Source organism: Thalassophryne amazonica, chromosome 15 (assembly GCF_902500255.1).
Source record: "Thalassophryne amazonica chromosome 15, fThaAma1.1, whole genome shotgun sequence".
NCBI lineage: Eukaryota > Metazoa > Chordata > Actinopteri > Batrachoidiformes > Batrachoididae > Thalassophryne > Thalassophryne amazonica.
Genome location: NC_047117.1, coordinates 29,922,715 through 29,936,724, shown reverse-complemented (window position 1 = coordinate 29,936,724; position 14,010 = coordinate 29,922,715). Strand labels below are relative to the sequence as shown.

General features: G+C 40.8%; 1 protein-coding gene and 1 long non-coding RNA gene across 4 annotated transcripts in view; one reads left to right on the top strand and one right to left on the bottom strand.

Annotated features, from left to right (window-relative positions):
- LOC117525916 (N-acyl-aromatic-L-amino acid amidohydrolase (carboxylate-forming) B-like) overlaps positions 1-14,010 on the top strand; it is a 47,500-nt gene that overhangs the window by 27,301 nt on the left and 6,189 nt on the right. For all 3 annotated transcript variants that reach the window (XM_034187867.1, XM_034187868.1, XM_034187869.1), the window contains exons 4-6: positions 3,112-3,205; positions 3,281-3,388; positions 3,474-3,586. In XM_034187867.1, coding sequence (XP_034043758.1) covers positions 3,112-3,205; positions 3,281-3,388; positions 3,474-3,586 — 315 coding nt within the window. The remainder of the gene's footprint in view (positions 1-3,111; positions 3,206-3,280; positions 3,389-3,473; positions 3,587-14,010) is intronic.
- LOC117525918 lies at positions 3,588-10,783 on the bottom strand. The gene is made up of 3 exons (XR_004565167.1): positions 10,773-10,783; positions 5,456-5,458; positions 3,588-3,718 (listed from the first exon to the last, which is right to left on the bottom strand). It is a non-coding gene; the product is annotated as an uncharacterized LOC117525918 (long non-coding RNA).

Genomic DNA, 14,010 nt, shown 5'->3' with positions numbered 1-14,010 from the left:
TCTTCATCATTACAGAAGCCTAAAACTCCTTCAGAGTCATCTAAGTGTCTTAGTGGCTTTCTTCACTCATCTTATTTTTGAATGAATGAATTTATTCTACACACACACTTAACAAAAAATCTTGTAAAACAAAAACAAAAAAAACTTGTCAACAATTTCCCAGTTTTGTGCAGCTGAAAGAGTGGAGGCAGAAGCAAAAGCTTATAAACACCCACCCCTTTTACCATTACCATAACATGTCATAACAACAAATACCAAAAAAGAAAAAACAAGCACAGACAGTATAGATTAATGAGTGAACTACGGTAAAACACCTCAACACAATAGAACAAACAGTGCACGACGCGCAATAAAAAAACAGCAACAAACTCAGTTAACCTAATTCTTCATACTATAACAAGTAATTGTATTGTTTTTACAGTCTTTTTAAGCCAACTAAAGTACCAGATAACTTAATGCTATCAGAACAGTTATTCCAAATATTTACAACTTTTACAGAAACACAATGACTTCTTACAGTAGTTTCAGTCTTTAATTTGTCAAATACTAATGTTTCTCTCAAATTATAGCTGGACTCCCTCATTTTAAACAGATCCTGGACATGTTGAGGTAAAAGCTTCTTTTTAACTTTATACATGATTTGTATTGTGATATACAGTAATCAACCAAGTCCCAGAATTTCAAAAGGTGTAAACAGACAAATAGTGGGTTTGTTTGCTCACAATATGGTTTATTACTGATAACTCTGATAGCTTTGTTTTGTAATAAAAATATTGGATTTGTATTTGTTTTATGTGTTTCCCCAACCTCAATGCAATAGGTTATATATGCAACAAGTAATGAATGATATAATGTAACTAACGAATGTTGGGAGAGGAAGTCTTGTGCTTTATACAGAATTACGATGGCTTTGAGATTTTAGACTTAACATAAAAATAATATGGGTTTTCCAGCTTAATTCTTCATCAATAAAATCTCCAAGAAATTTGGTTTCAGTTACAATTTAAATTTCAGCATCAGTTAATAATAAATATTTACTTAAATTCCTGGGTTTATTTCCAAATAAAATACACTTTGTTTTACCAAGATGAAGTGACAGTTTGTTTGAATCAAACCACTGTTTAAAATTCAGTAGTTCCCTCTTCATCATGTCCAAGAGCTGTCCCAAATGATGTCCACTACAACACAGTTGTATCATTGGCAAACAAAATACAACTCACAGACTTAGAAACCAAACATATATCATTAATACAACCCCTGGCAAAAATTATGGAATCACCGGCCTCGGAGGATGTTCATTCAGTTGTTTAATTTTTTAGAAAAAAAGCAGATCACAGACATGACAAAACTAAAGTCATTTCAAATGGCAACTTTCTGGCTTTAAGAAACACTATAAGAAATCAAGAAAAAAAGATTGTGGCAGTCAGTAACGGTTACTTTTTTAGACCAAGCAGAGGGAAAAAATATGGAATCACTCAATTCTCAAGAAAAAATTATGGAATCATGAAAAACAAAAGAACGCTCCAACACATCACACATGTTGCACCACCTCTGGCTTTTATAACATCTTACAGGCTCTGAGGCATGGACTTAATGAGTGACAAACAGTACTCTTCATCAATCTGGCTCCAACTTTCTCTGATTGCTGTTGCCAGATCAGTTTTGCAGGTTGGAGCCTTGTCATGGGCCATTTTCTTCAACTTCCACCAAAGATTTTCAATTGGATTAAGATCTGGACTATCTGCAGGCCATGACATTGACCCTATGTGTCTTTTTGCAAGGAATGTTTTCACAGTTTTTGCTCTATGGCAAGATGCATTATCATCTTGAAAAATGATTTCATCCCCAAACATCCTTTCAATTGATGGGATAAGAAAAGTGTCCAAAATATCAATGTAAACCTGTGCATTTATTGATGATGTAATGACAGCCATCTCCCCAGTGCCTTTACCTGACATGCAGCCCCATATCATCAATGACTGTGGAAATTTACATGTTCTCTTCAGGCAGTCATCTTTATAAATCTCATTGGAACGGCACAAAACAAAAGTTCCAGCATCATCACCTTGCCCAATGCAGATTCGAGATTCATCACTGAATATGACTTTCATCCAGTCATCCACAGTCTACGATTGCTTTTCCTTAGCCCAGTGTAACCTTGTTTTTTTCTGTTTAGGTGTTAATGATGGCTTTCGTTTAGCTTTTCTGTATGTAAATCCCATTTCCTTTAGGCAGTTTCTTACAGTTCGGTCACAGACGTTGACTCCAGTTTCCTCCCATTCGTTCCTCATTTGTTTTGTTGTGCATTTTCGATTTTTGAGACATACTGCTTTAAGTTTTCTGTCTTGACGCTTTGATGTCTTCTTTAGTCTACCAGTATGTTTGCCTTTAACAACCTTCCCATATTGTTTGTATTTGGTCCAGAGTTTAGACACAGCTGACTGTGAACAACCAACATCTTTTGCAACATTGCGTGATGATTTACCCTCTTTTAAGAGTTTGGTAATCCTCTCCTTTGTTTCAATTGACATCTCTAGTGTTGGAGCCATGATTCATGTCAGTCCACTTGGTGCAACAGCTCTCCAAGGTGTGATCACTCCTTTTTAGATGCAGACTAACGTGCAGATCTGATTTGATGCAGGTGTTAGTTTTGGGGATGAAAATTTACAGGGTGATTCCATAATTTATTCCACAGAATTGAGTGAGTCCATATTTTTTTTCCCTCTGCTTGGTCTAAAAAAGTAACCGTTACTGACTGCCACACAAACAGTGTTTCTTAAAGCCAGAAAGTTGCCATTTGAAATGACTTTAGTTTTGTGTCATGTCTGTGATCTGCTTTTTTTCTACAAAATTAAACAACTGAATGAACATCCTCCGAGGCCGGTGATTCCATAATTATTGCCAGGGTTGTATATAACAGAAACAACAATGGCCCAAGGACTGAACCCTGGGGTACCCCACATGAATTCTTCAAAAATTCTAAATTGATCCCACCAATACCAATTTTTGCACAGTCATTCAGTTTTTTGAGTACTACTCCAGATTTACCATACAGGACAATACTGGGTGCTGTAAACTGTGCTATTAACAGCTGATATATTTGGTTGTCAGAATAAGATCACCTCTGTGCCTGTACGAGCCATCAAGACAGACTTACAGCTCTGGGATGGTGTCTCCTTAGATTCAGTGGGGAAACATGGTTTTGGTAAGCGTGCATGTGACATGTTCCTTGTTTATTTGACATGAAAATGGAATATGAAATTGCTTCTCTTTTCTGCAGTGATAGAGGTCGGACCTCAACCCCACGGAGTCCTCAGAGCCGATATCTTCAATGTAATGAAAGAAGCAGTGGATCTGATGTTGGAGTGGATTCAGAAATTCAATTCTGGTTATTTAACAGCTCATATTCAAATCAGCTCCAAGTGAAGACTTTTTAGTACACTGAAATTCCTCATACTGTCTTTTGTTTGCAGGATGTACATTTGAAGGGGGTGAAGTCGAGGTGTACACCGAGGTGAAGAATGTTGATTACCCAAGAGACCCTGTGACCCAGGAAATCACTGCCGCCATACACCCTCAGTTACAGGTACAGTTGCACATTTCAGCTGCAAGCAACCAACATCAGAAAGAGTTTAAAAGCCCCAATGTGTCAGAGTTACATTATATTCAAAAACTGGAGCCCCATGATTCACCTGCTTAAGATTGTTTTGAGCTTCAGCTTGTACACTTGTGCTCAACAGCACAAGTGTACAAGCTGATTAACAGCACTGTGTTTAAAAAAGTGAGTAAATCTCAAAATCTTTATCACTCACTCACTCATCTTCAACCGCTACCTGGAATCGAGTCACTGGGGCAGCAGCTCCAGCAGGGGACCCCAGACTTCCTTTGAGAAGTGAGAGTAGGAACAAATATTGACCAGTAGATCAGAGCTTCGCCTTTTGGCCTCTACTGGTGGTTGACTCTCACTGCAGTATTGTATCACTTCCTGTTCCGGAGCACAGCTGTGTTTTGCTGTATCTGTTAGCTGTTTAATCTGCACAGTTAGATTGATCTAGTTAACTAGATAACGATTTGTTTCACAGTGTAATCTTCACGTGCCTTAACTAAAGGACTCCCTCTGCTGAATCACCTCTAAATTAGTTACACATTATTCACCTTGTGTGTTTTTAGGAATCCGCTAGCTTAGCGCAGCTACTAGCTCTTAGCCGGTTTAGCATGGCAGCTTCTCCTGTCTCTCCTGCACTTTTCTGCTCTGGGTGTGAAATGTTTAGTTATTCCTCGGCCTCCTTTAGCAGTAATGGTACTTGTAATAAGTGTAGCTTATTCGTAGCTTTGGAGGCCAGGCTGGGCGAATTGGAGACTCGGCTCCGCACCATGGAAAATTCTACAGCTAGCCAGGCCCCTGTAGTCGGTGCGGACCAAGGTAGCTTAGCCGCCGTTACTTTCCCTCTGGCAGATCCCGAGCAGCAAGGAAAGCAGGCCGACTGGGTGACTGTGAGGAGGAAGCGTAGTTCTAAACAGAAGCCCCGTGTACACCGCCAACCCGTTCACATCTCTAATCGTTTTCCCCACTCGACAACACACCCACCGAGGATCAAACTCTGGTTATTGGCGACTCTGTTTTGAGAAATGTGAAGTTAGCGACACCAGCAACCATAGTCAATTGTCTTCCGGGGGCCAGAGCAGGCGACATTGAAGGAAATTTGAAACTGCTGGCTAAGGCTAAGCGTAAATTTGGTAAGATTGTAATTCACGTCGGCAGTAATGACACCCGGTTACGCCAATCAGAGGTCACTAAAATTAACATTGAATTGGTGTGTAACTTTGCAAAAACAATGTCGGACTCTGTAGTTTTCTCTGGGCCCCTCCCCAATCGGACCGGGAGTGACATGTTTAGCCGCATGTTCTCCTTGAATTGCTGGCTGTCTGAGTGGTGTCCAAAAAATGAGGTGGGCTTCATAGATAATTGGCAAAGCTTCTGGGGAAAACCTGGTCTTGTTAGGAGAGACGGCATCCATCCCACTTTGGATGGAGCAGCTCTCATTTCTAGAAATCTGGCCAATTTTCTTAAATCCTCCAAACCGTGACTATCCAGGGTTGGGACCAGGAAGCAGAGTTGTAGTCTTACACACCTCTCTGCAGCTTCTCTCCCCCTGCCATCCCCTCATTACCCCATCCCCGTAGAGACGGTGCCTGCTCCCAGACTACCAATAACCAGCAAAAATCTATTTAAGCATAAAAATTAAAAAAGAAAAAATAATATAGCACCTTCAACTGCACCACAGACTAAAACGGTTAAATGTGGTCTATTAAACATTAGGTCTCTCTCTTCTAAGTCCCTGTTAGTAAATGATATAATAATTGATCAACATATTGATTTATTCTGCCTTACAGAAACCTGGTTACAGCAGGATGAATATGTTAGTTTAAATGAGTCAACACCCCTGAGTCACACTAACTGCCAGAATGCTCGTAGCACGGGCCGAGGTGGAGGATTAGCAGCAATCTTCCATTCCAGCTTATTAATTAATCAAAAACCCAGACAGAGCTTAAATTCATTTGAAAGCTTGACTCTTAGTCTTGTCCATCCAAATTGGAAGTCCCAAAAACCAGTTTTATTTGTTATTATCTATCGTCCACCTGGTCGTTACTGTGAGTTTCTCTGTGAATTTTCAGACCTTTTGTCTGACTTAGTGCTTAGCTCAGATAAGATAATTATAGTGGGTGATTTTAACATCCACACAGTTGCTGAGAATGACAACCTCAACACTGCATTTAATCTATTATTAGACTCAATTGGCTTTGCTCAAAATGTAAATGAGTCCACCCACCACTTTAATCATATCTTAGATCTTGTTCTGACTTATGGTATGGAAATTGAAGACTTAACAGTATTCCCTGAAAACCCCCTTCTGTCTGATCATTTCTTAATAACATTTACATTTACTCTGATGGACTACCCAGCAGTGGGGAATAAGTTTCATTACACTAGAAGTCTTTCAGAAAGCGCTGTAACTAGATTTAAGGATATGATTCCTTCTTTATGTTCTCTAATGCCATATACCAACACAGTGCAGAGTAGCTACCTAAACTCTGTAAGTGAGATAGAGTATCTTGTCAATAGTTTTACATCCTCATTCAAGACAACTTTGGATGCTGTAGCTCCTCTGAAAAAGAGAGCTTTAAATCAGAAGTGCCTGACTCCGTGGTATAACTCACAAACTCGCAGCTTAAAGCAGATAACTCGTAAGTTGGAGAGGAAATGGCGTCTCACTAATTTAGAAGATCTTCACTTAGCTTGGAAAAAGAGTCTGTTGCTCTATAAAAAAGCCCTCCGTAAAGCTAGGATATCTTACTACTCATCACTAATTGAAGAAAATAAGAACAACCCCAGGTTTCTTTTCAGCACTGTAGCCAGGCTGACAAAGAGTCAGAGCTCTATTGAGCCGAGTATTCCTTTAACTTTAACTAGTAATGACTTCATGACTTTCTTTGCTAATAAAATTTTAACTATTAGAGAAAAAATTACTCATAACCATCCCAAAGACGTATCGTTATCTTTGGCTGCTTTCAGTGATGCCGGTATTTGGTTAGACTCTTTCTCTCCGATTGTTCTGTCTGAGTTATTTTCATTAGTTACTTCATCCAAACCATCAACATGTCTATTAGACCCAGTGTTGCCACAGTTACTTTGCAAAAGTAATCCAATTACTGATTACTCCTTGAAAAAGTAACTTAGTTACTTTACTGATTACTCAATTGTAAAAGTAACTAAGTTAGATTACTAGTTACTTTTTTAGTTACTTTCCCCAGCTGCCGACAACAACCCACGTCAACATGACAATGATACCTGTTTTGCCAAAACTCACTTTATAGTCACCCTTTCTTGACTTCAATGAAAATAAATACTTGTTTTATAAAAAGTAAAATAAAGATCTCTTTCTTGACCTCATATTTAACTGTTGACAGCACTGTAACAGTAAAACTTGCAATTTCAAACCTACATTGTTTATAAATGTAACTATTAAATTCTAACATTTTTCTAACATTTAAATTCTCTCTAAACATTTTACTTGTCGAAATTATTATTATTTTAAGAAATATTAGTAGTTGTAGTAAAAAACGGCTTCAAAACTGGACCTTTAATCTAGGGGTGTTGTGGGGGGCACATCCTTGCCCCACGCCCCCATTCCATCTGGATTCGCCCCTGCTTTGGCGTTTCAGCACAAAGAATGGATAACATTTATTTATGCAGAAAACAGGACCAGATTTATAGGTAAGAAAGTTTTATTGCATTTTCACATCATGTGGTCCTCAGAAAGAGTTTAGGTGCATTTGAGTGGAAAATAGTGTTAGTTGTTGACGCGTCGCGGAGGATCATTTGTTTTTAACGAGACGATACGGAGCAGCTCAGCTCAGAATTCTAAATAAAGGAGGGGAAAAAGTATAAAAATGTCTTTGTAAAGCTCAGTACAGGTGTGCTGATCACCGCGCTTTAAGAGGTGAGGACGAGTCGAGCAGCTGCAAAAAAAAACCGTGGATGAAAAGCTCACAGCTCACTGAAAGTGTGTAGTTCAGTCGAACCCCGACCTCCTGCCCACAAACCAAGTTTAATGCTGTTATCGACCCACAATGAAAAATAATAGTAACGCACAGTGACATGGAGAAGTAACTTTAATCTGATTACTGATTTGGAAAGATTAACGCGTTAGATTACTCGATACTAAAAAAAGTGGTCAGATTAGAGTCATCACTGATTAGACCCCATTCCTACCAGGCTGCTCAAGGAAGCCCTACCATTAATTAATGCTTCGATCTTAAATATGATCAATCTATCTTTGTTAGTTGGCTATGTACCACAGGCTTCTAAGGTGGCAGTAATTAAACCATTACTTAAAAAGCCATCACTTGACCCAGCTATCTTAGCTAATTATAGGCCAATCTCCAACCTTCCTTTTCTCTCAAAAATTCTTGAAAGGGTAGTTGTAAAACAGCTAACTGATCATCTGCAGAGGAATGGTCTATTTGAAGAGTTTCAGTCAGGTTTTAGAATTCATCATAGTACAGAAACAGCATTAGTGAAGATTACAAATGATCTTCTTATGGCCTCAGACAGTGGACTCATCTCTGTGCTTGTTCTGTTAGACCTCAGTGCTGCTTTTGATACTGTTGACCATAAAATTTTATTACAGAGATAAGAGCATGCCATAGGTATTAAAGGCACTGCGCTGCGGTGGTTTGAATCATATTTATCTAATAGATTACAATTTGTTCATGTAAATGGGGAATCTTCTTCACAGACTAAGGTTAATTATGGAGTTCCACAAGGTTCTGTGCTAGGACCAATTTTATTCACTTTATACATGCTTCCCTTAGGCAGTATTATTAGACGGCATTGCTTAAATTTTCATTGTTACACAGATGATACCCAGCTTTATCTATCCATGAAGCCAGAGGACACACACAATTAGCTAAACTGCAGGATTGTCTTACAGACATAAAGACATGGATGACCTCTAATTTCCTGCTTTTAAACTCAGATAAAACTGAAGTTATTGTACTTGGCCCCACAAATCTTAGAAACATGGTGTCTAACCAGATCCTTACTCTGGATGGCATTACCCTGACCTCTAGTAATACTGTGAGAAATCTTGGAGTCATTTTTGATCAGGATATGTCATTCAATGCGCATATTAAACAAATATGTAGGACTGCTTTTTTGCATTTACGCAATATCTCTAAAATTAGAAAGGTCTTGTCTCAGAGTGATGCTGAAAAACTAATTCATGCATTTATTTCCTCTAGGCTGGACTATTGTAATTCATTATTATCAGGTTGTCCTAAAAGTTCCCTGAAAAGCCTTCAGTTAATTCAAAATGCTGCAGCTAGAGTGCTGACGGGGACTAGAAGGAGAGAGCATATCTCACCCATATTGGCCTCTCTTCATTGGCTTCCTGTTAATTCTAGAATAGAATTTAAAATTCTTCTTCTTACTTATAAGGTTTTGAATAATCAGGTCCCATCTTATCTTAGGGACCTCATAGTACCATATCACCCCAATAGAGCACTTCGCTCTCAGACTGCAGGCTTACTTGTAGTTCCTAGGGTTTGTAAGAGTAGAATGGGAGGCAGAGCCTTCAGCTTTCAGGCTCCTCTCCTGTGGAACCAGCTCCCAATTCAGATCAGGGAGACAGACACCCTCTCTACTTTTAAGATTAGGCTTAAAACTTTCCTTTTTGCTAAAGCTTATAGTTAGGGCTGGATCAGGTGACCCTGAACCATCCCTTAGTTATGCTGCTATAGACTTAGATTGCTGGGGGGGTTCCCATGATGCACTGAGTGTTTCTTTCTCTTTTTGCTCTGTATGCACCACTCTGCATTTAATCATTAGTGATTGATCTCTGCTCCCCTCCACAGCATGTCTTTTTCCTGGTTCTCTCCCTCAGCCCCAACCAGTCCCAGCAGAAGACTGCCTCTCCCTGAGCCTGGTTCTGCTGGAGGTTTCTTCCTGTTAAAAGGGAGTTTTTCCTTCCCACTGTCGCCAAGTGTTTGCTCACAGGGGGTCGTTTTGACCGTTGGGGTTTTTACGTAATTATTGTATGGCCTTGCCTTACAATATAAAGCGCCTTGGGGCAACTGTTTGTTGTGATTTGACGCTATATAAATAAAATTGATTGATTGATTTTGGCTCAGCTCCATTTTTGTCACAAGAATACGGTGGAGTGAATGCAACACCATTCCTGCTGCACCAATTCTCAGGCCAATTTCATGCTCCACTGACCCCTCACTTGTAAACAAGACCCCAAGGTACTTGAACTTCTCCACTTGAGGCAAGACTGCATTCTCTACCTGGAGTAGGCAATCCACTGGTTTCTGCTGAGAACCATGGCCTCAGATTTAGAGGTGCTGATCCTCATCCCAGCCGCTTCACACTTGGCTGCGAGCCAATCCATTGAGTGTTGGAAGTCACGGGCCGATGAAGCCCAACAGGACCACATCATCTGCAAAAAGCAGTGATGAGACCCTGAGCCAAACTGGAAACCCTCCTCCCCCCGACTACACCTCGATATCCTGCCCATGAATATCACAAACAGGATTGGTGACAAGGCGCAGCCAACCCCCACCGGAAACGAGTCCGACCTACTGCTGAGCACCGAACACAGCTCTTGCTTTGTGAGTACAGAGATTGGATGGCCCTGAGAAGGGACCCCTCACTCCATACTCCCGCGCCATCTCCCACAGTATCTCCCAGGGTACCCAAACATATGCCTTCTCCAAGTCCACAAAACACATGTAGACTGGATTGGCATACTCCCAGGCACCCTCCAGGATCCTTGTGAGAATGAAGAGCTGGTTGGTTGTTCCACGACCAGGACGGAACCCGCATTGTTCCTCTTCAATCTGAGGTTTGACTATCGGCTCAATCCTCCTTTACAGCACCCTGGAGTAGACTTTACCAGGGAGGCTGAGAAGTGTGATGCCCCTGTAACTGGCACACACTCTGTGGTCCTCTTTTTTAAATATGGTGACCACTACCCCGGTTTGCCACTCTTTAGGCACTGTCCCAGACCCCAACGCAATGTTGAATACTAGATGTCTCATCCAAGACAGTCCCTCCACACCCAGCTTTAGCATAGCTTTTATTTCCATACACACAAATGCATTGGGACCACTGCACATTCTATTCTAAATCAAAACATGAAGAAAAATGCATCAGTTATTACTTTACAGAGAGCGAAGAAGAAGGAATATTAGAAGAAGGAATATTAGACTGTTCAAAAATGGCAGTCTGCTTTTTTTTTTTTTTTTTTACAAACTCAAACATTTACTGTAAGTAAGTAAGTCCCTTTGGCTGCTCCCTTGTTTGCACTCGGGGTCGCCACAGCAAATCCAAGGTGGATCTGCACGTTGAATTGGCACAGGTTTTACGCCGGATGCCCTTCCTGACGCAACTCCACATTACATGGAGAAATGTGGCAGGGGTGGGATTTGAACCCGGAACCTTCTGCACTGAAACCAAGCGCATTAACCACTTGGCCACCACCCCTACAAACTCAAACATTTACTGTATGAACTGAAAAATGCTTGAAGATTTTTCTGAGAACTGCTTCACAGCTTTGTTGTATGGAGTCGACCAACTCCTGGCACCTCTGAACAGGTATTCCAGAGCAGGATGATTAGATTAGATTAGACAGAACTTTATTGATCCCTTGAGAAGACTCCCTCAGGGAAACTGAGGTTCCAGTAGCATTGTATAGCAGCACACAGGGTAAGAAGCACCCAGAGTATCAAAAGTAAAAGTAAGTCCCTTCGGCTGCTCCCTTGTTTTCACTCGGGCTCGCCACAGCAAATCCAAGTTGGATCTGCATGTTGAATTGGCACAAGTTTTATGCCGGATACCCTTCCTGACGCAACTCCACATTACATGAAGAAATGTGGCAGGGGTGGGATTTGAACCCGGAACCTTCTGAACTGAAACCAAGCGCATTAACCACTTGGCCACTTATCAAAAGTAAAAGTAAAAAAAATAAAAAATAAATAAAAACCAGTGTGCAAATATAAATACCAGACATATTGATCAATACTGGTTTACTGGCTACTACTGTTCCTCTCCTTCCTGTCCTCTGTCTTCCTGTTACTCCTCCTCCCCCTGAGTGAGGAGAAGGACAAAGGAGTTTTCAGTCTGTTGGTCCTGCACTTGGGAAGGAGCAGTCTGTGGCTGAAGAGGCTCCTCTGGTTGCTGATGATGCTGTACATAGGGTGACTGGCATCATCCATAATGTCCAGCAGTTTGTCCAGTGTTCTCTTCTCTGCCACTGTCACCAGAGAGTCCAGCTTCATGCCAACCACAGAGCCAGCCCTCCTGATCAATTTGTCCAGCCTGGATGTGTCATCTTGGATGTGCCCTTCTTGGAGAGTTAGGTTACATTATAAATCATATACGAGTATGTTCCATTACTGCGTGGGTCTCGGGCAAGGGGTTGGACCTCCCTTGAATCCCCACGGGGGTCAATAAGGAAAGGATTTTGCAGAATAAGGTCCGCCTATGTCACGCGTATGAAATATTTTATAAAAACTGTTTGTGTCCATTGTTCGGGATTCTGTAACAGGGGATCTTGACTGTAAGAGAAGTTCTACAGAATCCAGGCTTGATATTCTTTTTCACTGTGACTTTGAATAAATTTAAACGTGCAAAATAGTTTGTGTTTGGACCTTATGAAGGGCAGTGTTACAGAAAGAACCGGGGGAAAAATAACACTGTCATCCCTGATGCATCCAACAATGGCTGTCATCTGCAAACTTCTGGATGTGGCATAGATCAGATTGTAGCAGAAGTCAGAGGTGTACAGGGTGAAGAAAACAGGAGCCAGCACTGTGCCCTGAGGTGCTTCGGTACTGCTGATCACAGTGTCAGATGTGGTGTCCCTTAGCCTGACATATTGTGGACTGTTGGCGAGGTAGCTGGAGAAGTGACCAGGCAGTGGTCCACTCGCATCATGTCCGGTTTGCCTGAAGCACAAGGGTCTGGATGGTGTTGAAGGCACTCGAGAAGTCCAGGAAGAGAATCCTCACTCTGCCGTTTCCCTTATCCAGGTGCGAGTGGACTCGGTGTAGCAGGTAGAGGTAGAGGATAGCATCCTCCACACCTACACTTCCCCAATATGCAGGTGTTGGTATGGGCACCTGTGGTTTGAGAAGTTGAGGAAGAGCCTCTCCAACGTCTTCATCAATTGTGAAGTGAGTGCCACTGGTTGAAAGTCATTCAGCTCAATGGGCCAGTTATCTTGTGTCCCACATTTCACCTTGAGGAACAGTTTCATCAAGATCTCCCATACAAGGCTTCTGAGACTCTGGCCCCTGGTAGCCACAATTAGAATTAAATTACACCAAACACTGACCTTGTCGAACATCTTCATGAGGTGATCTTATGTAGTCTTTCTCGGGGTATCACATAATAAAAAATGTAATTGTGGTTCCCTGGCATCCACAGTTACTTTCAAAATGTGCTGAACATCAAACTTGTCTGAGGTCTTAGTGAGGTGACATAAGATGGGTTTTCATTACTCTTCAATCTTCAATTTAGGTAATTTGAAGTAGCGAATTGAAAATACACTCATTGGAAATGTGTATTTTAAAAAAGTCAAATGTTTAAAAACAAAAAAGCTTGAATGAGGTGCTTTTTCAGGCGATTCGAAAAAGCTTTATTTCACAAAACTGCAATAGAAACACTTTATGCAACTGTAGTTCACACGACATACAGAAAGTCATGACATGTATACTCTCTCTTTCTATATATATATATATATATATATATATATATATATATATATATATATACATACATACAGGGTGAACACAAAAAACACTCCTCGGTTTCAAATATTTATAATATCAAAAGTCACAGGAATAATTTTACAATTTTGAAGAAGAAGAATCTGCAAGAGAGGAAAAAACTTGAGTTTCTGCAACTGTTGATAACAAAATTATGTTTATTACTGTGTACCAAGAATCATGTTGATACAATTGTTGTGTCAAAACATCTGATATACATTTACATTTACAATGTAATGTAACATTATGTACCAAGTTTCACCTTGATATGTGAGGTTTTTTTTTGAGATATCATGTAAAAAAAATGTGGCAGCACAGTGGTATAGTGATTAGCACTGATGCCTCACAGCAGGAAGGTCATGGGATCGATTGACACCTGTGGCCTCCCCGTGTTTGTGTGGATTTGCTCCAAGTGCTCCGGCTTCCTGCCACGTCCAAAGATATGCAGGTTAGGTGGATTGGAAACGTTATATTGTCCGTAGTTGTGTGGGTGAATGTGTTTGTCTGTCTATATGTGACCTTGTGACAGACTGGCGTCCTGTCCGGGGTGTTTCCCACCTCACACCCTACAACTGCTGGGATAGGCTCCAGTACCCCTATCCCTGACCCTTAATTGGACTAAGCAGGTATAGAACATGGGTGGATGGATGCACAAAATGTTTCAGAAACTGTACCCCT